The sequence below is a fragment of the Acartia tonsa genome, chromosome 11 (genome assembly GCF_053477335.1).
Source record: "Acartia tonsa isolate MP-2025a chromosome 11, ASM5347733v1, whole genome shotgun sequence".
Taxonomy (NCBI): Eukaryota; Metazoa; Arthropoda; class Copepoda; order Calanoida; family Acartiidae; genus Acartia; species Acartia tonsa.
Genome location: NC_137270.1, coordinates 34,868,898 through 34,894,466, shown reverse-complemented (window position 1 = coordinate 34,894,466; position 25,569 = coordinate 34,868,898). Strand labels below are relative to the sequence as shown.

Genomic DNA, 25,569 nt, shown 5'->3' with positions numbered 1-25,569 from the left:
TCCTATTACAATAAGGTACAATATTTTGAGCGAAGCATCTCGATAATCAAGTCCTAAAAATGTCAGTATGTCCTTAAACAGAATTCTGTATTTGATAAGTTTTGCAACAAATTTACGTAAAATTTTTGTCAACTTATATATTCATATTTGTATATTTAGTTCTGACACTCTAAAAGAGTTAATGTTCGTCTGTCATACCGTTTCAGAGCTTCGCTTTTATGGATGTTGTCATCCTTGTTTATACAAAAGTTTTTAAAATCATCTTAGTCAATGTTCTAAAAGAAGTCAGGGAGTTTAATGTATGAACTGTTCTAAAAGAAGTCAGGGAGTTTAATGTATGAACCAAGGTAAAACAAATAAATGAATAAAAAGTCAGGAAGGACGAAAGGTTCACATTATTACATACATTCATTTTTTCTTGTGCTAATTCTTGTGGGGCTATCGATTAAGCTGAAAATGTGATTTTACTAGATTTTTAATCAATGTGAATTTAATTGTACTATACTATTTCATTATGTTGGACTATCCCTTCCACTAAGAAATCAGAAAGATGGTCAATTCTTTTCTTTTACATCTACCCAAATACATTATTCTAAGTAATTAAATTGTTGATGAATACACTTTTAGCCTTCAAATGATAACCAATAATTTAAATAATAACCAATTACTTGTGTCTTAGTGTATGCACCTTATAAATATTTTTCTGTTTAAAAAGAAAATTTGAGCAAACAAAAAACTGCTACCATAATTTTTGTATTTGAGTATTATTTGTACATAATATGCTATAACCTTGCCAGCCATATCTAGAAATTCGGATCTACTGCAGTTCACGGTAAAATATTGCTGGTAATGAATATTGCTAAAAATCTATGAATTTTAAAGGCTGTTAGCTGCCAAATGGCTGAACGTACAGATCATGCACGCACACTGTTTTAAGTAGCATAAGAAGGCCTACAAATAATCTGGAATAGCCATAAATCAATAATGCATAATTATCTCGCAGTTTATAGAAATGCGCGAAAAAGGCCTATTTTACGCGTTTTTTCTTCATTGAAGCTTTCTCTGTGCATCATTGGATCTTGGCTATTCCAGATTATTTGTAGGCCTTCTTATACCGCTTAAAATGGTGTGCGGGTATGATCTGTGCGTTCAGCCGTTTAGCAGCTAGCAGCCTTTAAAATTCATAGATTTTTGGCAATATTCGTTACCAGCAATATTTTACCGTGAACTGCAGTAGATCCAGAAATTCTAATACTCTTTATACTCCAATTTGCATAGAGTCAGCCTAAAACTAATTTTATTTAATATTTATATGAATTATTAAGAAAATATATTTAATTTTTCATTTTAATATCTACCGAAAGCTGTCTTTAATGCTATGTGAGGAGTAGATTGCGCTAAAAATCCATGAAGGTGTGAGTTTTAAGGCTTAAAAATAGTAGTAGAACGGTAATATTCACCAAATATGTGTATTTCTTGTTGAAAAGAACTATAGACAAAAATATTTTAAAAAGTTAAATTAAATTTTTATTGTTCTACTTCTGTTTTTAACTTAAAACTAACAACCATTATCGATTTTCAGCGCAACCTACTCCTCCCTTACTACTTTTATAATCTGCTATGCAACATTGCAGGACTACACATGTAGTGATGATCTCGAGGGGATTGGTGTCGCTTCGGGTTCTAGACCTCTCCATGCACCATGAAATATACTTCGTGTCTTAATTGCATATAAAGCGTCCATTCGCCAATTACCAACCCTTTTATTGTACGACCTTTGTCATAGAAGTTGAGCCACGGTCGCGGGTAACCTAAAGATATAACACTCAATTCTCTTCCCCCAACTCTCTGGTAACTTATTTCCTATTCCTCATGTTATAGTTTACATGATGACAGCTTTGTAGAGCCGGAGAAGCACCAAAATCAAACGGCTATGCAACGCTGCATGATGTACATTATGAACTAATCATCCAACCTCCCGAAATGTTGAGTGGCCTTGATTTTTAATGTAAATTTTGAACAGAAAATATCAAGCCATATTTTATTTCACGTATGAATTAGGCGTACTATTAGTCAATCATTAAGGTCCTTACAATTTTTTCAGTATGATTACCAGTAATGTAATTCTTATTGCTTGTTTCCATATTAATATCATAATAGAATCATTAACTCATTTTTAAAAGCAAAGCTTTTATAATTAGGGTCGGTCTGTCAGGGACAGTTAGCTCGTTTCGTTAATTTATAAAGGTTAGAATTATCCGATCGATTTGAAACTTTGCATAATGATTCCTGTAACTGATAGGTACGAAGTAGGAAGCGTAGCAACACTATAATCGTTACCAGAGAGTTCGCACATCTACCTAACACATGCTGATTTGTTGTTTTTACCATTAGTATTTGTATGTTATTTTTTTTGTAATACATATTCCTTTTAACAAGGTACAATGTTATAAGCGAACCATCTCTTTCTATCCTAAAAATGTAAGTATTTTCTTAAACACAATATCCTTTATTTACCAGTTTTGCAAAAAAATTATTTACAATTTTGTTTAGACTTGTGCATTAAACTAATGTTTATTCAGTTATGACACTCTACAAGTTTTAATATTCGTTTGTTCTACCGTTCCAGTGCTTTGCTTATATAGATATTGTCATCCTTGTTTTATTCTAACCCAATTTAGTATTTTTTCTGTAATTAGTATTTGATGAAAACATGCCATTTCCTGAAATGAAAATTATGCCTTCAGTTCATTACATATTCAAATTAATGTTATTTTCTACGAAAACAAAAATAGACAGCATTTTAATTAAATATTAACCATCAAGATTACATATATTCAGTAGTAGGACAGCAAAGTTAACATTTTTTATATATATTTAACTGTATTATAAAGTAAAACAATGTTGGTCTTCCGTCTTTAGCTCTATATTAATGGACTAGCGGCTTCGCCCCTAGCCTCTAGGGGCTTTGCCCCTAGAAAAAAATAATTTTCTGCACCAGCACCAGCAGCACCAGCTGCACCACCTGCACCAGCAGCACCAGCTGCACCAGCAGCACCAGGAGTATTTTTTTGGGGGGGGTAAATTTTCATTTTTGGGGGGGTTGGGGGTGTCCCACCCCCCAAGAAAATAGCTTAAAACCACCACAGGACCAGTAGGTATATTCCCTGAAGAGTAGAGCCCATTCGGTTCAGCGGTTACCGAGATCTTAAGCTTCAGACGGACAGACGGACAGACGGACAGACAGACGGACAGACATCGTTCTACTTTGTATTATAGATATCTATAATACAAAGTAGAACGATGTCTGTCTGTCTGTTTGTAGCGAAGGATCTCGCTAACCGCTGAACAGATTGGGTTCTCCTTTACAGGGAAGCTTCTCATAAGTCCCGGGAAGGTTTATAACTATTTTCTTGGGGGTTGGGACACCCCCAACCCCCCCCCCAAAAAAATGAAAAATCCTCCCACCAAAATTTTTTTTCCTTTTAAACTAAAATTAAAATAGTGAGGTCAACTTCCGCCCCCCCCCCCCCAAGAAATTTTTTTAAAAATTTTTCTTTTAAATCTAAATTACGAAAAATTGGTTTGATCAAACCTCTTGGGGCAAAGCCCCTAGAGGCTAGGGGCGAAGCCGCTAGTAGAATATAATTGGATATTATGACAGGGGAAAAATTGTCGTCAATTTAGGTTGCTAACATGGACATCATTTATTGGCCAGAGTTCGTTCATTTATTAGGAGGGGAAGATATGGGGAAAAAAGGGGATGGATGGGTGCGGGTCATTACTTTAGCCAGCTACAAGTTACATTATAAATCCATTTTTGTAATCTGCTTTTTTGGGAATATATGTAGTATGTTTCATATTTAAAAGTTTTATCTTTTAGATTGAATAAATCCCTATAAAGTTTAGATAATAGTACTTGATATGTAGGTATATTAAATGCTATTTCTTTTTTATTTACTAGATACGCTGTATGAAAACTGTGCTTCTTAAAACTTTTTCTTAATTATTGGCCAAAAAAATGTGTGTACTTTTTCATTATCAAGCAATGTAGAAATGTTTCAAACAATAATTTTGATCTATAGATTCAATTTCTTGTCGATTGTGTTGTTGATACAAAGTACAATTATTAGATTATACTAGATCAAATAAAAGTACCTAATAATCAATTTTAGTCTCTTGTTAGCTCAGTAAATATATTCATGAACAAAAGTTTGTAATAACCTTCGTTTAGCAGTAAGCAAAGGAAAAGTAACTAAGCTAATAAGGGGTATAAGGATCTATTCAAATATCCTTTAAAATAATGTTATAGTACACTTAGAAACATTCTATACAGCTAACCAGTCATAAGTGTATAGCTTCCTATGAATAAATAAGAAGTTCAACTAAAATAAATAACAAAATGTTATAGTTTTGTCAGTTTAGATGCTGTAATAGTTTTTTTCTTATAATTGCAATTCATTTATTAGCATCAAAAAAGTAAAAAATGTGTTGTCAACTTTTCTTCCGGTCTTTATAATTACTTTAGGCAATGTTAGGTTAGGTTTATAAAGGGGGGAGGTGAAAGTAACACTTTTTAAAACCAAGACTAAAAGTCAAAGGTACTCAACTGAATAAAGAGTTACAGCTCGGAGATTTGGCATGGTAGTTGTTTAAAGAGGTACAATATGGAACTGTGAAGAAACGGAATTGCCGAAAACCGCCGAAATTTTATTTTGTCCTTTCTCGCCAAAGAATTTCCAATCATTGAAACAAACTTTTTTTCAACAAAAAAAAACTTCATAATATTTGCATCTGACATTTTTTTGAATATGTTGAAAATGTTTGAATATGGAGAAAAATCACAAGGGTCAAAAGAAAATATATCACTAATGGGAAATTTTATGAAAAGAATAAGTTTGTACTCTCAGATGATTCCAAATTGTTCAATTTAGCCAGAAAAGGCAAAAAAACAATTTCGGCGGTTTTAGGCGGGAGTGGCGGTTCCAACGCCGTTTCTTCACAGTTCCATATTGTACCCATTTAAATCTCAGAGCTGTAACTCTTTACTTAGTAGAGTTCCTTTGACTTTTAGTTTTGGTTTCAAAAAGTGTCACCTCTTCTCCCTCTCTTTAAAAAGAGATCTTATAGGTGCAAGAAATAAGCTTTTCTCCAAATAAGGGGGAGGGGGGGGAGTGGTGTTGTCAAGAAATGTGTATGAGTAAATGCACCGATCTTTCTAATACTTTTTGTATAGAAAGTCATATATTAATTTTCAAATTTCCAGAATTTTTTAAATGTACATATTGGAAATTAGTTATACTTCTTGTAAAAATATTTTTGAGATTTTCTTGTTCCCTTGAAAAATTAACATAGTCATAAACTTTTATAGCAATGCCTGAAACTAAACTTAAATATACATACTGACGGCAATTATCTATTAATTATCACAATCTAATTTATTCACATGTTCCATTACAATCAAGTTGAATGTACTTTGTACTTTGCTTAATTTTTTTAAATCTACCTATTCCTTTGGTTAATTCTTGCTATGAGGTCAAATTTACTATAAATTATGGGGGAAGGCTCATTAAGGACATTTAAGTAAATATCATTATTGATCTTCTTTATGGTATTTGCATTAATAAGATCCAATATTTGCCAGGTCCTTGAACTAAGTGTAAAATTTACAATCCAATGTATCCTTTCCAAGAGCTTAAGACGGACTGACAGACATCGTTCTACTTTGTATTTTTATATACCTAGATATTAAGTAGTAAGCTTTGTAGCGAAGGATCTCGCTAAACTCTGAACCTTTACACTTCTCTTTCACTGTTATGCTCCTTGTAGGTCCCGAGATGGTTTTAGGCTATTTTTATGTCCTTTTATATCCCTTCGAAGTCCCCAAAAGCAAGTGGCGCAGTCGCTTGTAGATATGTAAAATTCTAGGTTAACCTTCCTCTCTATATTTCCATATTGGTTTTTTAATAATTATGGTAGGGAGGAACCATCTATTAATCCTAGGCTCATTAGTCTAATTGTTGACTTAGTAAATTAATATGAATACTATACACAATGGTATGAAACTGTCAAATTTAATGATATTTAGAACTTGTACTAGCCTATTATATAAAGTAATAAGCTTTTTTAGTCTGTAGCGAAGGAACTCGCTAACTGCTGAATTGATATGGTTCTCCTTTACAGTGAAGCTTTTTATGGGTCTACGGAAGGTTTTTAACTATTTTGGGGTTAGTATCTCCGCCATCCCCAAGAAAAACATTTTATTTTTTTAAAACTTATATTGAGAATGGGGGTTTTGAACTTCCCCGCCCCCCCCCCCCCCCCCCAACCCCATCTTAGAGGCCCCAAGAGGCTCATAGTGGTGTATCCGCTAGTCTGATGTATTGTTACAGAAATACATAAAACAGAAAAATAAAGTTAGATACTTTTTAATTTTTCGCCCCATAAAGCTTATTTAAAATTATTGTATTTGTAATGTAAAACATGTTAAATATTGTTAAGAAAGCTGAGCTGGTGACTTCATATTATTTTATTTGCTTTTTGCTAGTAATTTACAACCTACTATTTTTTTACGTTCTTCAAACATATGGAGGGAATTTCACTTGAAGAATTGAAGAAGCTTTGGGGGTTACACCTCTCCAACTGTCATTTTCAGAGATCTGAAAGGAAAAGACAATGAATGATGAAAAAAATATTACCCCTAATGTGTATTAAAATTATTAGTTGAAAAGTTTGGACACTGCTAAATTAAAATGAACCAATTTAAATGTATTCATAGTTTCTAAGCCGATGAATAAGATAATGTGGTTATAAAACTTTGGGTACCAGTGTAATTTACAGTCCTATGTCACCTTCCTCCCTGGGTTTTATAATAACTAATTGTTCTTTGTTTTGTAGGGAGTTGCAACGATGCCATGATGAGATGTCCCTATTCAGACAATTCTTTGGGGCGTGTAACAAGCTGGATTGGGAGATGAGAGCATGCACAAAGGTCAGTAGTTCTTTTCAGTCATCTAAAGGTTAAATTATTGGTTAAAACGTTTGGACACTTAATTTAATGAACCGAACAATCAAAAATTATTAAAGACCGCAAGGTTGTTAAGCTAACGAATTAGAAAACGTTATTATAAGACTTTGGGGACTAGTATTTTATACAGCAAAATGTCTTCCCTCACTCCCTGAGTTCGTTTGCGGATTGTTCGTTAACAACTGCCAGCTGTCAAATTAATTCCATTCCACATTATATCTTAAGTACGGATGCCTTGGTCCAAAACAGTCGCAACTTATTATCATGCACAGTTAGGACTTCAGCACATAAGTCGTGCAATTAAAGGGTTGGTTGTCTGTAATAGGTAAAATGTTAGTGCCTTGGGACCTACCATTAAGGTCTTACCTTACGTTGTTATCAACCGTCCACAAAGATATTTATCATGTTTGAGAGATAAGACATGCAATGGAAGAAAGATTTATAATCATCCCTAAAGAATAAACCTAAACACAATAGGTAAATACTTCTGTATATTAAAGTTATTAAATTTACTTTTTTTACTTTTATAAAGTCAAAAAAAAATGGAGGGTGAGGGGGAGGATATTTCTTTTCTAGTGGTGAATTCTCTTGGAAGGGTGGTAGTACCCTCCCCGAAAAAGCTACACCGTAAAGGAGAACCATATCAGTTAAGCGGCCAGTGAGATTCTAATTTTTGATAAGTTTAAACATTAGGTGTTAACGTTTTTATCTTTGAAATAAATATTTAGTTTTGTATGTTTTACATAAAGTTTAAACAAGAATGACAACATCCATAAAAGCGAAGCTCTGAAGTAGAAGAAAGGACAAACGCCCATTAATAATTGTAGAGTGTCAGATAAGTGTAGTGTCCAAACAAAATGCTTAAATACATGATACTGTTTTAGGACAAACTTGCATTTTTAGGACTTGATTATTGAGATGCTTTGCATATAACATTGTACAAAAAATTTACAAAAAAATTTTGTAAAAAAAGTAAAATTAGCATATTTTAAATGGAAGTACGGACTTTATGGTAACTATTATAGAGTTGCTGCGCTTTCTAAATCGTACATAATTGTTAAAGGAATCATCATGTAAAGTTTGAAATCGATAGGACAATTCTAACCTGTTTAGATTAACGAAAAGAGCTCTCCGTTACGGACGGACTGACTTACCGACGGACCTACCCTAATAATAGAAAAGCTTCGCTTATATGATGTGCAAATTATTACCATTTACATTTCCTATATTTTAGGAAGTTTCGTGATTTGCATTCTAATTTAAGTTCCATAACACTGATTAAGTTTTCGGAAAAGTAGCTTTTAAAAGAATATTATCAATGTATAAGTATAGATGTATAATCCAGACACCTATACTTCCTGGCCCAAGTGTTCTAGACCCTTTTCATATGATTTCCAATCTCCTAGTGCATCTGAGTCCTAACTTCAGAGAATCAAGGCTACATACATACATACATATGCTTGCTTTCTGTTCTTTTGTAGGGACTCGTCTGTGTTTATTAAGATATATAAGTTGGAAAGAATTTTAATGTTAGAGGGAGATTTGAAATCTGCATCAAATTTTAAGGATTTTTTTTATAAAATTCGTTTTTTGTATATTTATTTATCTAAAAGCGGAAATACAATTTAAGTAAATTAATTTTGACATCTGTAATTGGTGGATTGAAAATTATCTGCGCTCTGATTGGAGAAGCTTAAGTGTCGCACATCATTCATCCAATTAGAGCGCAGGTGGTTTCCAATCCACCTATCCTATTTGTTTATGAACTTAAATTGTATTTCCGCTTTTAGATAAAGAATTATACAAAAAACGAATTTTATATTATTTCAAATCTCCCTCTAACATTAAAATTAACATTAAACTTATACAGGGTGCGGCACATAAATCCGGACATTTCTTAAACGGCCATAGCGTCAAAACTACTTGACCAATCAGGACGGTTGACCCCACTATAGAAAGCTTAGGTAATGACCTTTTAGCACAAAAAAATCTTTAGACGAAGATGGACGTGTACACCGAGCTGGCCGCGCATATGTTCAACAAGGCAGATTCCAAATGCGCCGGTGGTTTAATGCGCAAAATTACAAAACGTAGGGTCCAACAGGGAAGGAGTTGGAATCTTGACCCCAAATTTTGTGAGTGTCTTAGGCTAATTGAGACACACATTTTGCCGTTTTTAAATCCATTTTAGCTCAATACTAGCCGAAATGAGGTCGATTTTTCAAGATTTTGAGCCTTAAGAAATCACAAACAGTAGTGCCCGACGGGGAAGGAGTTGGAAATTTGACCCAAAATTTTTTTGTGTGTCTCAAGCTCATTGAGACACGCATTTTGAGTACTTAAAGTCCACTGTAGCTAAATCCTAGCCCAAATGAGAGCAAAAACATGGATTTTGTCAATTTGGCGGTTACTCATGTTCCTAAGGAAATGTGGCCTCCCAGCATCCCGATTTTAATTCAATGGACTTTTGGGCCTGGGGCTACTTTGAAGCATGCACCAATAGACGTGCCCATACCACAAAGACCTCCCTCATTGCCACTATCAATGAGAACTACGCCAGCTTGGACAGGTACATTTTGACCTGGACCTGCCGGCGGTTGAGGAGGCCGGTAGAGGCGGTGATTGAGGCTGGCGGCGATTTTGTTGAATAATCTACTAGTCATATACCTATTTTGCTTCCCAGTTTTTAAAATTCAACAAAATCTTTAAAATTGACGATTTTATGTTCATTTGTTTAAAAATTAGAATTTGTCCGGATTTATGTGCCGCACCCTGTATATCCTAGTGTTTATATTTCCGACCTGAGCAAATCGGAACAAGGTCCCCGCCATGCGGAGAGAGTTGCATTATTCTCATTATTCTTTTACTTTATTAAAAGAACTAGCGAATGCGCCCCTAGAGGCTTTTTTATTTCAATGGATATGAAAGGGCAGAAAAAAAACCCTAAAACCATCTTAGGACCTATAAGAAGCTTCATTGTTAAGGAGAGCTATATCGGTTCAGCGGTTAGCGAGATCCTTCGCTATAGACAAAAAAGCTCATTACTCATTAGGTTTTACACAAGATTTGCTCCACTAAAAAATATTGATATGATCAAATATACAGTTTAATCTAATTTTGATCTACTTGGAAACAATATTAAAGTATATTTACATATAAATATTGTAATATTGCCCCATTAACATAAAAGTTCAACTAGGGCTCGGCTGCTGATTATTTGTAGTGCCTTTCTCAGCAGCAGAGTATAAAAAAAATATTTGGATCGTGGAAAGAAAACGAAGTAGCGGGTTCCGTCATTCACAGTAGCTTTCCTCCTATTCCAAGCCAGGCAGTGGTATTTAAAAAGCGCGGCTGTTCAAAGCCACGGCTGCCGAGCTTTAAGTTCAACGCATTTTTAATTGAGGAAATAAAGAAAGTTAGAATGCATGCCCGAACTCCGTTAAACAATTCTAAACATAAAAATTCAAATAGGCATGCGTCAGATTTTTAAAATGCAATGCGAATTTTTTATTTTAGCTTTACAGTTAATTTTTGTTTTGATTTTCACAATAAGTTATGGGTTAAGGAGAAATTAATATACAACCAAATATTTATCAGCTACCCAAAGCAGAATTATGTTTTGGAAAATCAAAGAAGATTTTATATCTTGTGCAAAGAAATAATACAGAGGAAACATTTTGTCTGAACATAAGAAAATAAATATCATCTTAATCTTTCAAATTATAAATTTCATGCATTGCATATATTACTTATTACCATACATTTAAAGTAAGATATTTTACTTATTTCACAGTTAATGATTTATTTATGATTGCTGTATGTTTAGGAGCATTTTTTCTTCTTTGAAATATCCTTAAATCCCTGGTAAAAATCCCTCATACTAGATGAACGAACTGACCAATAAATGATGACCATGTTAGCAACCTTAAATAGAAGGACATTCTTCTCTTGTCATAATATCCACGTATATGCTATAGGAATCCATAGTTTCGACACATTACTAACTCTACAAGTTGGCCTGTACATAATTTAATATTCGTGAAGTTACATGTGATAACAGGGCAACGACATCACATGTCATACTTAGTTTTTAGGAGAGAAAAGCTACTCTGAAAGTTCTAGGTTGTTATGGTCAACATGATTTTACCTTTTAGTTCTTCTAGCGGGTGCGCACCTAGCATCAAGAGGCTCTACAATCGAAAGGGTATGGAAGGTTAAAAAAACCTAATAAAACCATGCCCAGATTTTTATAACCCTAAAACCATCCTGGGACCTATAAGAAGCTTCACTGTCAAGGATAACCCTAGAATGGATGAAGAATAGATGGATATTGTGACAGGGGAATTATAGGTTGCTAGTATAGTCCTCCAATATTAGTCAATATGTTCCTTCGTTGTCAGGGGAGACGATGGTGTGAATTAATTAAGGTGGAAGACGGGGAATATTGTTGTAATAGCCAGCTGGGAGAAACATTTTGTTAGGGTATGCGAGAATATCCCACAGTATCCACGTATTCTACATCCTTTCAAACATTTACAGACTGGCCAGAGTGTACGTTTTGTACGTTACGCATCGAATCTGTGTACGTTCTGGACGTTATTTTGATATGTGTACGTAACGTATTTTGAAATTTGTATTTTTGTACGTTTTACGTTTTTTTTTTTAAATAATAAGAATCAAATATTAGCAGAAAAGTAATGTGTATGTTTTGTACGAAAATTTTAACAAAAACTATAGGTGTATTATATTAAATAAATTCAATATTATCTTAAATATTCATAGAACAAAAATATGTAGGTAAATTATGCATATATGTTATTAAAACTTACAGTTTTAATTTATGGATTTGAAATATATGTCCTATAGATTTAGTTTAAACTATTGAACAGAAAGAGATATGCAGTTGACTAAATTCAAGTTTAAATGCATTTCATGCAACTACCCCTTTAATAGATTTTACGATAATTTTTTTCAAATTCTTTATATACTTGGGTAATTTTTCCAGATATCATATGGTGCTCAGTTTAGGATTAAGAAGTCTTATTTTTTGGTATCTTCAGTTTTTAAAGAATGAGAATCAAATATAAGTATAAAAGTATTTGTATATTTATTTGTATTTGTACAAAAAGTATTACAAAAATAGTATATTATCTATAATACAAAGTAGAATGATGTCTGTCCGCCTGCTTGTCCGTCTGTATATTAGGGTTGGGCCGGATATCCGGTGTGGCCGGATATCCGGCCGGATATCCGGCCTTTTTCAATATCCGGCCGGATACCGGATATTGAAACTATCCGGCCGGATATCCTGCTCTATAATTTTTTATACTTTACACCAAAAATCTCTGCTTTTTAAAATCTTAAATGGCTATAATTTTCTTATTATTGAAGCTAGAAGAACATTTTTTCTGAATAAGTTTAACTTTATGTAAATTTGTATAAGATTTTTGAAGAAATTTTTTTTTACTACTTTAATATCTGGTAATTTGGCCGGTTATCCGGCCGGATATCCGGTAATTTGGCCGGATAACCGGATATTTGCCGGATATCCGGCGTTGGCCGGATATCCGGCCGGTTACCGGATATCCGGCATTTGAAATCAGCCGGATATCCGGTATCCGGTATCCGGCCAAAAAAGTATCCGGCCCAACCCTACTGTATATCAGAAGCATAATATCTCAGTAACCACTGAACCTATTGGGCTCTACTCTTCATGGAATATACCTAATAGTCCTGTGATGTTTTTTTTCTTTTTTTTCTTTGGGGGAGGGACACTTAAAGCTTTTTACTTTCTACTAGGATTAGAGGCTTTGCCCCTAGCCTCTAGAGGCTTCGTCCCCTCTTTTATAGAATCGTTTGTTGGAAATTTGTCCAAAAAAAATATAAAAAAAGATTGTGATTATTTTTATCATTTAGGCTTCGCCCCAGGGTGCGGTGGGGGTTCCCCCACCCCGCTGATTTGCATTAGTTTATAAAAATAAATTGAGGGGTGGTTGATTTTTTTTGGAGGGTGGGTTTCCCACACTCCAAGAAAATAGCCTAAAACTACCACAGGACCAGTAGATATATTCCCTGATGATTAGAACCCAATCTGTTCAGTGGTTACCAAGATCTTAAGCTTTAGACAGACAGGCACTGATTTACTTTGTATCAAAGACTAGTATTTTCTGAGATCTTTAGCAATAGACAAAATAACCCTATATCCTATTATATATTTATCCTATAAATCCTTTTTTCTGTAACGAAGAATCTCACTAACTGCTGAACCGACATGATCATTGTGAGGTTGTAGGCTATTTTCTCTGTCCTTCCATATCCCTTCAAGAACCTGTATTCAAAATGGTAGAAAAATAGCCTAAAACCATCTCGGTAACTATATGAAGTAGTTATGAAAATCTTAAGCATCAGACAAAAAACTTACTACTTTATTAGAACTAGCGGCTACGCCCCTAGAGGCCTCTAGTGGCACTTTAAATGTTTTTGTTTGTTAAAGTTAATTTTTTATGTACGATACCACCTTATTTGACGTTGAAGTCTCCCCTAAATTTGGAAAAATTTCGATTTTTTTTTCATTTCTCTTGGGAGGGTGGTGGTACCCTCCCCCAAAATAGTTATAAACCTTCCCGGGACTTATGAGAAGCTACCCTGTTAAGGAGAACCCGATCGGTTCAGCGGTTAGCGAGATCCTTTGGTACACACAGACAGACAGACACACAGACAAACATCCTGTTACTTTAGTATAAGGATATACTTAGTACGTAATAACAGGATGTATGTCTCTCTGTCAGTTTATTTGTACCGAAGGTTCTCGCTAACCGCTAAACCGATATGGTTCTCCTTTACAGGGTAGCTTCTCATAGGTCCTGGGAGAGGGTACAACCACCCTCCCAAGAGAAATTACTCTTAGAAAAAAATCACCACCCTTCCCCTATTTTCTCTTTCTTTTTACTACTCCCCCCTCCCTCACTAAAAAATTTATTAGCGAAGCTACTCTATAATCACTTTGTCAGTTCGTTATGCTATCGGAGAAACGTGATTTTCTCGGCTCCTGTTTTTTGATTGAATAAGTTCACATTCTACATATTTTCATTAAGATTTGCCTTTTGGTTAAGGTGCTAGAAGATCTATTCCTAGATTTTCTTTTTTTCATGGTTTTCTCGACTTCTATTCAAGATAGACGGCTGAAATTTTCAGGGAATAAATAAATTCACATTCTACATATTTTCAAAAAGTTTCTTTAAGGTTTGTCTATTTGTTGCAGTGCTAGATCGATTCCTAGATGTATAGGTTTTTGTGATTTTCTCTACTCATATTCCTGATAGACGGTTGTAATTTTCAGGGATTGTATTAGTTTTCATTCTTAATACTTCCCCTAAATTTCTTTGAGATTTGCTTATTGGTTGGGGGGCTGAATTTATTTCTAGATTTTCACGTTATTATATATTTTTAAAAGGTTTTGTGATTTATTAAAATCAGTTAAATGCTTATTTTTTACGACACTACTCTATAGTTTATATAGTTCCCAGATTTCCATTCATAACTTTTGAGCTTTGCTACTTAAGGATGTTGTCATCCTTGTTTTTTACTTTTTATTTTCAAATAAAAAAAATGGGTTTTTAATTCAACTCCCCCCCCCCCCCTAATCAAGTTTCTCTAGAGGCCTCTAAGGGCGTAGTCGCTGGTCCTTATAATAGGATATACTTTGTACATAATAACAGGATGTCTCTTTGTTTGTACCAAAGAATCTCGCTAACCACGGAACCGATATGGTTCTCCTTAACAGGATAGCTTCTCATAGGTTTTTGGAAGTTTTATAACTATTTTGGGGAAGAGTGTCACCATCCACCCTCCCAAGAGAAATTGACTTTAGAAAAAAAACTACCTCCTCCCCCAAAAAATGAATTTTAAGTGCCCCTAGAGGCCTTTAGGAGCGTAGACGCTAGTTCTTTTAAATAGAGTAAGAGGATATCTTGTGTCTGTCAGTTCGCTATGGTTCTCCTTTACAGGTAGCTGCTAGTAGACTTAAATGTATTGATAATAGGTAACTAGGAAATTATTTAACTTATTTTTATTAGGAATGTACGTTTTTTTGTACGTTTTTTTACTTTTTTTATGTACGCAACGTATTTTATTTGTGTGCGTTATGTACGTTTTTTATTTTCAAAATTGGCTGGCCAGTCTGCATTTAACCCTTACAGATCGGGCCCCAATTCCCACCTTAATAGATCGGGGGGGGGGGGGGCTCAAAGAGCCCTCCCCCCCTCTATCTCGGCTCCTGGTACAGATAAAGACGTAACATTTTTTTCTGGTGGTTCATGTGTATTTTTAGAGAAAATTACTTTTTCTACTCATAGCAGTCAGACCGCTCTTTAGCCGCTTTTTAGCGGCCAGCCGCTAAATTTTAAACAGCTGTAGAGCGGCCATTTTTGCAGCTAGGATGACCAAATTTTAGGACGAGCTTTTATTTTTCATAACAAAAAAATTACTTTTCTGATCATCGCCGAAAAACGGCAAATAACGGAAACCGCTATTTTCGGCGGTTACGGCGGTAAAACGGCGGTTGGCGGCGCAAATTAATGTTTTTATCTGTTTATTGTTGCTCAAGGATGTACCAAAAAAAATTATAGGTCTCTAGCTGTAATAGAAGCCACGATATTCATGATATATGTCTGTAGTAAAAGCCAGACAAAAATCGGTCATAAAGTCGGTCAGGGAGCGGTCAAACGGTCATAACACCACTTTTCTCAGAAGGTCATTGATATCTAAGTATTCACCAAAAAAATTTTAGGTTTCTTCATTATACACAAAAGTCATAATGTAGAAATTAAGATTTATTTAGAATTTTTTCCAATTTTGGTGCTACCCAACCGACTTTGACCGGACACCACGACCGACACAGACCAGATATCCTAATAAAATCAACTCTTGCCGACGTATAAATACTAAAACTTAAAAAGTCATGAAGTTACAGCTCTCCATCTTACCTACAAAAAAAATGAGATTGAAAAAACTAGAGGGGGGGCTCTTTGAGCCCCCCCCCCCCCCCGATCTGTAAGGGTTAATATATTTTTTTACTTTAGATTTATTTAGAATTTTTTCCAATTTTGGTGCTACCCAACCGACTTTGACCGGACACCACGACCGACACAGACCAGATATCCTAATAAAATCAACTCTTGCCGACGTATAAATACTAAAACTTAAAAAGTCATGAAGTTACAGCTCTCCATCTTACCTACAAAAAAAATGAGATTGAAAAAACTAGAGGGGCGGCTCTTTGAGCCCCCCCCCCCCCCCCCGATCTGTAAGGGTTAATATATTTTTTTACTTTCCGCTTTTGTTGATCCAATCATCATTGTAACAATTTTGCTCATTGTTTTAGTAAAGATTTTGAAATAAGTAAAATGACTAAAAAAATTGCTTTTTTGTGACAATTACTCGTAAGGACGAATTGTCAAAGTATGTCTCAACCAATAACACATTTAACTAGGGTTGGCAAAATCCGTCTATTTTTTTGACCGGATTCGGATTCTTACAAGAATCCGTCCAAAAATAAAACTGATTCTCCACGGATTCCGGATTCTTTTTTTTGGTGACGAATTCTGGATTCCGGATTCTAGCAATATTTTAAAGGCTTTAAAAAAATAAATTAAGGGATTAAATTTTACCGGGTACTGGGAAGAATCTAAAGTTGCGTTTTTTCATACGTTCACAGTAGCGTTTCTCCTATTTCTTGGTGGTGTAGGTGGGTAGAGATGGAGGGGGGGGGGGGGGGTGCTCTTTGTCTTCAAAGAGGGGGGGGGGGTTGAAAGAAAAAATTCAAGACGCTAATATTTTAGCCTAACAATTAAGAATCCGAATCCGCTATTAAAAAACGGATTCCGGATTCGGATTCTGGATTCCAAAATTGGGCGGATTCTGGATTCGGATTGCCAACCCTACATTTAACACATTTTGGTCATTTAAATTTTGACCTAAGTTGGTGAGATGTGTCCTCCCCATCACCACTCTCTTTTTACACCCTAAATTTTTTCATATGCGTATTGCTATATTCTTTATTTAGAAACGTACCTAAGTGTGTTTCAAGTTTTTTTTTATACGCCAATAAAAAATGTCGAAAGAAGAAATTGATCAAAGAAACTTGAATTGAGACAAAATATTTAAAGAAATGATGTATCCTGTGTATCTGTTTGTTACCGGAATGGATGTGTAGATATTATGTCAGTGGAAAATTTGTCGTGAATTAAGCTAGCTAACATGGATAACATTTATTAGTCAGTTTTTTCATCCAGTAGGAGGGGAGTGGAATGGGTAAAGGGAGTACAAATTGGCCCGCTGCAAGTTTCACCTTATTAGAGAACATGAAAATCTGATGTAAGAGCTAAGTATTAATATATATATTTTGTTGTCGGTGAGGTTATGGGTACAATTCTTAATCAAAATTCGCGTTTTAGATTGTGCCTTCTGCTGCTATGTCAAATACCCTTCTTTGATAGTAAAAATTGGGGGAAGGCATAGGCCCAAAACAGGAACACTTTTGTATTTAACATTAGTTTTTGTAACTGTTTGATTTTAATTAAATCATTTCTCTGTTGCATTTTAACTATTGTTTTGAGTACTCAAACAGAAAAATCTAGAACGTTTCTTTTGTAATTAATTCTAATTAAATCAAAAGCTAAATACTAGGTCAAAACAATATTTTTTAAAGAATTTTATTATAGAAATTCCAAGAAACTCCTACAGTAATAGATTTATTGAACCCAAATTAACATTTAGTAATTTCATGATTTGTAAAAGCAAAACTTTTCAAAAATATTGTGTCAGTTTTTTCAGAGAGAGGGGACAATGGGCTGTTTTTGTTAATTAGACTATTCCTTAAAGTTTTAGATTAACGTCTTCTTATTCGTTGGCTTAACAACTTTGGGACTTTAGTGAATTCTGATTAGTTGAGTGATCAAACATTTCAACCAATAATTTGAAAAAAATTGAAAAAAAAATTTCTTAGAGGATAACGCCTAAACAATGATTGTGTTCTAAGAAAAGTAAGCTTTACGTAACACAGGGAGGGAGAGGACAATGAGTTGTCTATTAAACTAGTCACCAAAGTTTTATTATAACGTTTTCTCCTTCGTTGTCCTAACAACTCTGTGGACTTTTAATGAATTTTGATTGATTGAATCATTTAGTTGCGTGTCCAAACCTTTCAACCAATAATTGTAATCTATAGAAGGAGTAATTTTGTGTATCATCATTGGGGACGTACATAAATCTATCGGCTATTGTCTTATCCCTTTAGATCCCTGGAAAAGCGTCATTTATTACAATGACTATTACGGGACAGCTGCCACACTAACATTGTGATCGAAATTTTAAAAAATTAAAACATTAAAAATTCATTATTAACCTTTGGCCCTAAATTATATATAGCATATTTTTTTTCGCAACAATTTCTAAGCAAAAAGCAGCATTTTATGTAATTTACTTCATCAGTATTTATTTTTTAAAATAATGAATTTGTTTATTTATTTTTTCTATAATTAGATATAGAAATTTTTCTTCATAATTTTTTAAGGAATAAAGTAAAGAATTATTGGGGGGATGTTTACATATTTGCTCCCATAAAATTTTTGTAAGTTAAATAGATTCTACACCCTCCCCCTCAAACAATAATTCAGAGACATCTAAAAGACTTTGGGGAGATATAGGAATAAATCGCCAAAAATCTCTGAAACCTCAACCAAATAATAATGTATGGCGCCGTGGGGGAAAATTCGCGCCTTTCACCTTCCCCCCCCCAAAAAAAAAAAAAAATCTAAAGCTTGGACGTGATTGGCAGGCAAAAGTTACTATTTCTAACATTCCTACAACAGGAGTTAGTTTTTATTTGTTACAGTTAGCAACATAATTAAGTAAAGTGATATCATTATTATTACAAGGAAAATTAAGAAATAATAATATTTTATAATTTAAAGTCTAGTTAATAATCAATTATAGTTTTAATAATAACATTTTTTGCGCCCCTTAAGATTACAATTCAGGAATAAGCTTTTGTACTTAATAAAAATCATTTTTTTTAAATGTTTCATTCAATAATTTCAAAAATACTGTGAGAAAAAAATCGTCGAACTGAAAAAAATTTTGAAAAAAAATCCTCCGATAAAAACTATAATCTTTCCCGTATCGCTTCATAACCGATAAACATCCTGTGGATTAAAATCGGTTCCTAGCCATACTGAAAAATTATATCTAGCATCGTATTGTATCCAGTTTTGTACAAATATAAAAATTTATATCCGCGGAAATCTGTTGACAATACGATGTGAGAAATAATTATTCTAGTGCTTTGTCAAAATTGATTATTTTCTTTACTGGGAGCATATTTAAAACTTTTTTTCAGCTTGTTTAATTATGCTTGAAAAATGTGAGCATTGTCGTTGACGCTTTTAATGGAGCTTTTTGCTCGTTTTCTAAAGAATTTTTGTTATGTTTAAACAAAAATTCCAAGTCTCGTGAACATTGGGCCCTTTCTTTGTTTTTTATCTAATTTCTTTTATAAAATGTACATTTGAAATAAAATATGTACTATGTGAAAAAAAACATATTTATCATAATGTAAGTGTTGGCAGGGAGGGGACATTAGGCTGTTTATTATACTAATGGACAACCTTGTGGACTCTATTGAATTTTGATTGGTTTGTTCATTTAGTTAAGTGTCCAAACGTTTCAACCCATAATTGTAATCTACAAAAGGATTAATTTTGTGTATCATCTTTGGGGATGTACATCAATTTATCGACCATTGTCTTATCCCTTTAGATCCCTGGTTTGTCTGAGATTTGCCCTTATAAATAATGTTATCCTTGTTTTAGAAAGAAAGACTGGCACGCACCGCTGAAAATTTGAATAGTTCCAAGGATAGAACTGCAAGAATGCAGAAAAAGGTAATCATTATTATCAGCGAAGCTACTCTATATCTCAAAATGTCCGTATGTCTGAAACCGTCATTTTGTCAGTCATCAGTTAGTTTTTCGTTTGTTTGTTTGTACTTTCGGTTGGGTTATTTTATATTGGGTCCTGGGCAGCCCCGTAGATTCGTCGACAATACCTTCTTAAAATTTACTAATTCATAATCAATCAATAAACAATCTTCGTCAGTCTGTATCAATGCTAAATACAGCTCGGCGTATTTTAGACTAGTGGTAATATTTATTTTGTTTTTAAAATTTGTCTAAAATCTTACAACTTTACAACTTATCATTATACTGTGTTGATTTATTCTTTACAGCTTTACATAATTATTCATAATTTTAAACGTAATTTTTTTACAGATGGCTGACCTTGATGGCAAAAATTGGAGGGATGTATTAAAGGTATTTATTCTTTAGTTTTTAACACGCTTACTGTGTTCTATAAAGTTTTGTTGCCTAATTTTTTTTAATTGTTCATATTGCAACATCTAACGGCTGGCAGCTCAGTCGTTTAACCGTTTTGTAGCTGTTTTCGGGGCAAAATCATCATTAATAACGTAGGAATAATTTTATGAAAAATATTTTGCATAAATTCATAAACTTTATAGAAGTTTCTAGAACCAGCTGTTTTAGCGGCACTCTTTGCGCTGGTACCCAAAGTCTTTGAAATTTGCCAAAATAATTAAAGTTGTATGTGTCCTGGTACCCAAAGTCCAAGACTGTAAGAAATATGAATTTTAGATCCATTGTCCCCTCCCTTGCTCCCTGACCCCCCTCCATTCTAAATATAGTCTTTTATATATATATGGTAGGGATGCAGCCTCAAAAGCTAAATTATAATGATAATTTATTACACTAAGGTTCTCATTCATTAACCAGCCCTACAACTTTTCATTGACGTTAGCGTATGAGAAAACAAATTATTTAAATAAGTTAAATTACCTAAAATTTATAATACTCATATGGCTTTAATATTTTGAATTCAAGTTACATCATTATAAAACATTTGATATTTTGAACTTGCATTCGACTTTAATCTAAAATACAAAGTAGAATGGTGTCCGTCCATGTCCATTTGTTAATCTGTTTGAAGCTTAAGATCTCGGTAACCGGTGAACCGATTGGGCTTTACTCTTTAAGGAACATAAAGACTATTTCTGCTGTCGTTTTAAACTATGTGGTACAGCTTTCCTAGATTTCTCCACGCATGCGGTGAACGCCCTAGAGGCTAGTGACGGAACCACTAGATTTCAAAAAGGGAAAATTTTGGAGGGGAAACATATTGTCTTTAATGGTGTCAAACTGTCCAATTCAGTTGAACATGGCAAAAAAATTGTCCAATTTCGTGTAAGTTCTTCGCAAAAGCCTTATTGCAATTTACGTTAGAACCTTTTTTTAGATTTTTCTTGAAACTATGTTATATGTATGGGACTTTTCAATGACTTTTCTTTGTCTTAAATTCTGTTCTACAAAAAAAGGCTTTAAAAAGTATGTACTTTTATGAACCGTGAATGCCCCTTATGGTGCCCCTTAATGAAGTATATAGTACCGCTTTCTAAAAACGTGATTTTATAGGGTGTTTGGATGTTGCACCATATTTTCATGTATTCTAATTAAGTGATAATCAGTGCTGAATTAGATAACGATACCCCTCATCCACATTAGCAACCTAAATTGACATCAAATTTTCCCATGTTAATATATTCAGATATTCTATATACATTATAACAGACTGTCCGGTCATTCTCTTGTAGCTATTCATATTCTATACCTAGAAAAATATGATTTTGCTTTGTTATCAGAAATAAACGGCTGATTTTGAAAAAAAGATTTATATACTTAAGAGCAACTACCTTACATATAAGGTTTGATTTATCTTTAACACTCTGATGGGGACATCAAACCTTTTAAGGAAAATGCAACAAATTTACTTACAATTATGTTTAGAAATATACATTTATATTTTCTTATTCAGTTCTGATACTCTATAAGTGTTAAGGTTCGTTTGTCCTTCCGTTTCATCCTTTTTATACCTATAACCTGGCCTGAAATTTTTTTCCTTCAAATTTTTTGGTTCATTTTTGAGGGCAAAAAAATCATAGAAGGAGTGATCTGACAAAAATTTGCTGAGGTAAGAAATGAAAGTATAGGCAATAAACTACAACTTTGCTTTTCTGAAGATCTCTCGCAAACGTTAGAACATCGTTAAAAAACGGTTTCAAAAAATTTGGTAGGGATGACCGAAATTGACCCCTCCCCCCCCCTACCGCAATTACCCCACGCTACCCTACCAAACTTTAAAAATTCTAATCAGAATTTTGAAAATATTAAACAATAGCTTGATGGTATAAACACTTACTTCGGGGGTTTCCAAATCTAAAAGCATCAAAAATGATTCACCACCTTTCTAGTTTTCTCTAATGGATATTGCAAATATAGAGGCATATTTTTGTTTAATCCGCTTTTGTAAATTCTCCTAATTGTAATTGGAAGCTATTCAAAACTAAATTTAAACTTGAATTTTGTGAACTGCATATTTTTTCTTGTTCAATTGTTTAAACTACATTTATAGGGCATATTTTTGAAAGAATTTCAATTTTCTACCTTGTACTTTTAAAAATATCAAGACTTAGCTTCGTATTCTTGTAATGTAGGTATGTAATTTATATGGATGGCTTATTTTCACAAAAACAGCATGACGACTAATTTAGAGATGTCTAATTGTTTATTTATTGTAATACAAAATTATATATGTTTGATGGTATTCTTGCATTTCATGCAACTATCACTTTTAATTTGTCTTTTTGTCAGACAGAACGATAAGGGAAAAATGTAATTTCTTCGGCTACCCTCAAAGATATAAAGCTGAAATTTTGTTGAATATTCGTATGACATTTATTTTGTACATCGTCTTGTCCGTTTGCCTTGTACAAGAACGGGTTCGGGTTCTGTTTGGATTGTCAAAACATGACATGTATGCGTATTAGAATTTTCACGGATTTGAGTTTTTGTCCAAAATTGGCTTATTAACCCGGATTGGATTCGGATTGGCATCACCTGGATTATTTTAATTATTCACATTTTAAGGAAAAATTTAATTAAGTATAATTCATGATTTGAAACTAGGAAGACAGTATTCTTAAAAGCGAATCTCAACAAATCAGTCAAATTTGAACAAGCATAAAGGAATTAATATGTGGCGATTTATACCAGAACAGAACTTTGATGTTAGTAAATATTTATAAGTAAGTTAACATTACTATGCTAGCTACGCTTTTGACATTGTTCCTGATAGTCCTAGAAATCACCATTTCCAATATTAAGAGGTTCAACAGGGCGTACATACTTTATGGTTGCAATTTAAAGGTTTCTAAGTTTTTCAAATTAAACATAAAAGGTTACAGAAATTTTCGTGCAATGTTTGAAATCGATAGGACATATCTTTAATGCCTAAATTATTGACCAAATATATCTGGTAGTTATATACGCACGTAACACCGTAAATATGAAAAGATTCGCTTTTAATAATTCTTATATTTTGGGTGAGTGTACAATAATCCTTCCAAGAGAAATCGCCACTAGAAAACAATAACCCCTGCCCCCCCCCCCCCCTAAAAAAAATTAATATATTTTTTTCTTACCAAAGACGTTAAAAATGGTACCTACCTGCTCTGTTCGGCACAGGACATCAAAGAGTTAGAGTAGGGGGAATGCCTTGGCCCCAAACAGGCGCAACTCATTACCATGCACAATTAGGATCTCCAGACAAAGATCGTGCAATCAAAGGGTTGGTTGTCTGTAATGTACTGTACCACGGGTATGAGGTGAAGGACCAAGAGTCTGGCCTTGAGTTGACAAGTTCACTGTTCAGTCCAGGTGCAACTCACCCACACGACATTAACATTATTACTTTTTAAAAAGTGGGTGAGGTCGACTTCTTTTCCCCCCGTGCCCCTAAAGGCCTCTAGGGGCGTAGCCGCTAGTAATGATATAAAACATTAGTAATTAAAGAATAACATGTGAAATTAAAAGATTATCTAAAGCAATTATGTCAAAGTTTAAAGTAAATTGTTTTAACAAATTTATTCATTCATAAGATAAGGATAAATGTCCATAAATACTTACGAAATTTTATAAAGTAGTAGTGCTATTTAAATATTAAATCTATAAATACAGATGTATAATCAGACAACTACCTGGATCCCCCTGTAGGGGACCTTTTTGTCTGCTACCAAATTGCTTTGTAGCTACCTGGCTGTATTGATATTCCCGACGCTAATGGTTGATTTTCAAAGACCCAATTGAAAGTCGGGTTAGGGTCCTCTAGGTTGGGACATACAGTTATTTGACCTCTTTCCCCCTCTAGTTTTTTACTCTAACATTAAAATAAAAACTGTGCAATTTGAATCAATAACCATAAAATTACAATAATCAGTGCAGTAGTGTGATGCAGGGATCTAAAGGGATAAGACAATGATTAATAAATTAAAGTACGTCCCTAATAATGATACACAAAATTACCCCTTCTGTAGATTAAAACTAGTGGTTGAAAAGTTTGAACAATCAGCTTGATGAATCAACTAATCAAAATACAATAAAGTTCCCAAAGTTGTTAAGCCAACGAATAGGAATACATTATTATAAAACTTTGGGGACTAGTGTATTAAACAGCCCAATGTCCCCTCCCTTCCTGAGTGTGATGAGTTTACGGATTTTAAAAGTGAATTGGGATTACCAATTTTATATATTTCACTTTTAATTTTTTTATAGAGTTTACTTAGTTTTAGATTGACAGGGGAAGGTCAACCGATTATAAATTTATATTACACATTGATTCTTTTAGTACAAAATTATGTTTTCTTCAAAAATTATTGGACCTTTGTTTGATCTCTGTTGAATTAATAACCAAATTATTTGGACTTGGATCAATGCAAAGAAAATTAAATGGATGTACATCCTTTTATTTAATCCAATACTATTCACGCTTTTAAATTCCTAAAAAATAGTAGAATAGAATGAAAGACAGTGATTTGATTAATATTGGGAGACATTTATGTTTAACATTTGTCTTTTATTTCTTATAGTACAAAAAAACATTACTTAAGAACGCAATACGCTTTTATATAAAGTAAAAAGATGAGTGAATAATCTAAGTGATATCATTGTACACTTAGAACATTGGCATTTCCGTACTTTTTTTGTTGCCCTTTCTTCAGAATTTTTTTTATTTTTGTACATAGTAACAAAAAGACATCGTAAAATGAAAAAAAAGTACATAATTCATGATTTTATTAAATTATTAGTTAGACAAGAATTGTTTTTGATAAAGTTCAGCTATTCAATAATTCTAGGTTAGGTTTTTGAAGTCTATATATTGTTACTTGGATGTTGCACCAGATTTCCATGCACTCTAATAAACATCTGCCATGCAAATCATGCAAGCTCTTTCTTTGTATTGGGTTACAAAAATTGACCCATTGAACCCCCTCCAACTTTGGGGACTTATATTGATTTATTATTGGTTGGTTAATTAAATTAAGAGTTCAAACTTTTCAACTACTTTTTTAATCTTTG

The 25,569-nt window shown here is 33.6% G+C and overlaps 1 protein-coding gene across 12 annotated transcripts in view; it reads left to right on the top strand.

Annotated features, from left to right (window-relative positions):
- The window catches only part of LOC145331016 (COX assembly mitochondrial protein 2 homolog), a 95,519-nt gene that overhangs the window by 67,128 nt on the left and 2,822 nt on the right, over positions 1–25,569 (top strand). For all 12 annotated transcript variants that reach the window (XR_013883620.1, XR_013883619.1, XR_013883616.1 and 9 more), the window contains exons 3-5: positions 6,898–6,991; positions 19,897–19,968; positions 20,356–20,397. Coding sequence is in view for 2 of the 12 variants with exons in the window: in XM_080175609.1 (XP_080031735.1) it covers positions 6,898–6,991; positions 19,897–19,968; positions 20,356–20,397 (208 nt within the window). In the remaining 10 variants the exon portion in view is untranslated. The remainder of the gene's footprint in view (positions 1–6,897; positions 6,992–19,896; positions 19,969–20,355; positions 20,398–25,569) is intronic.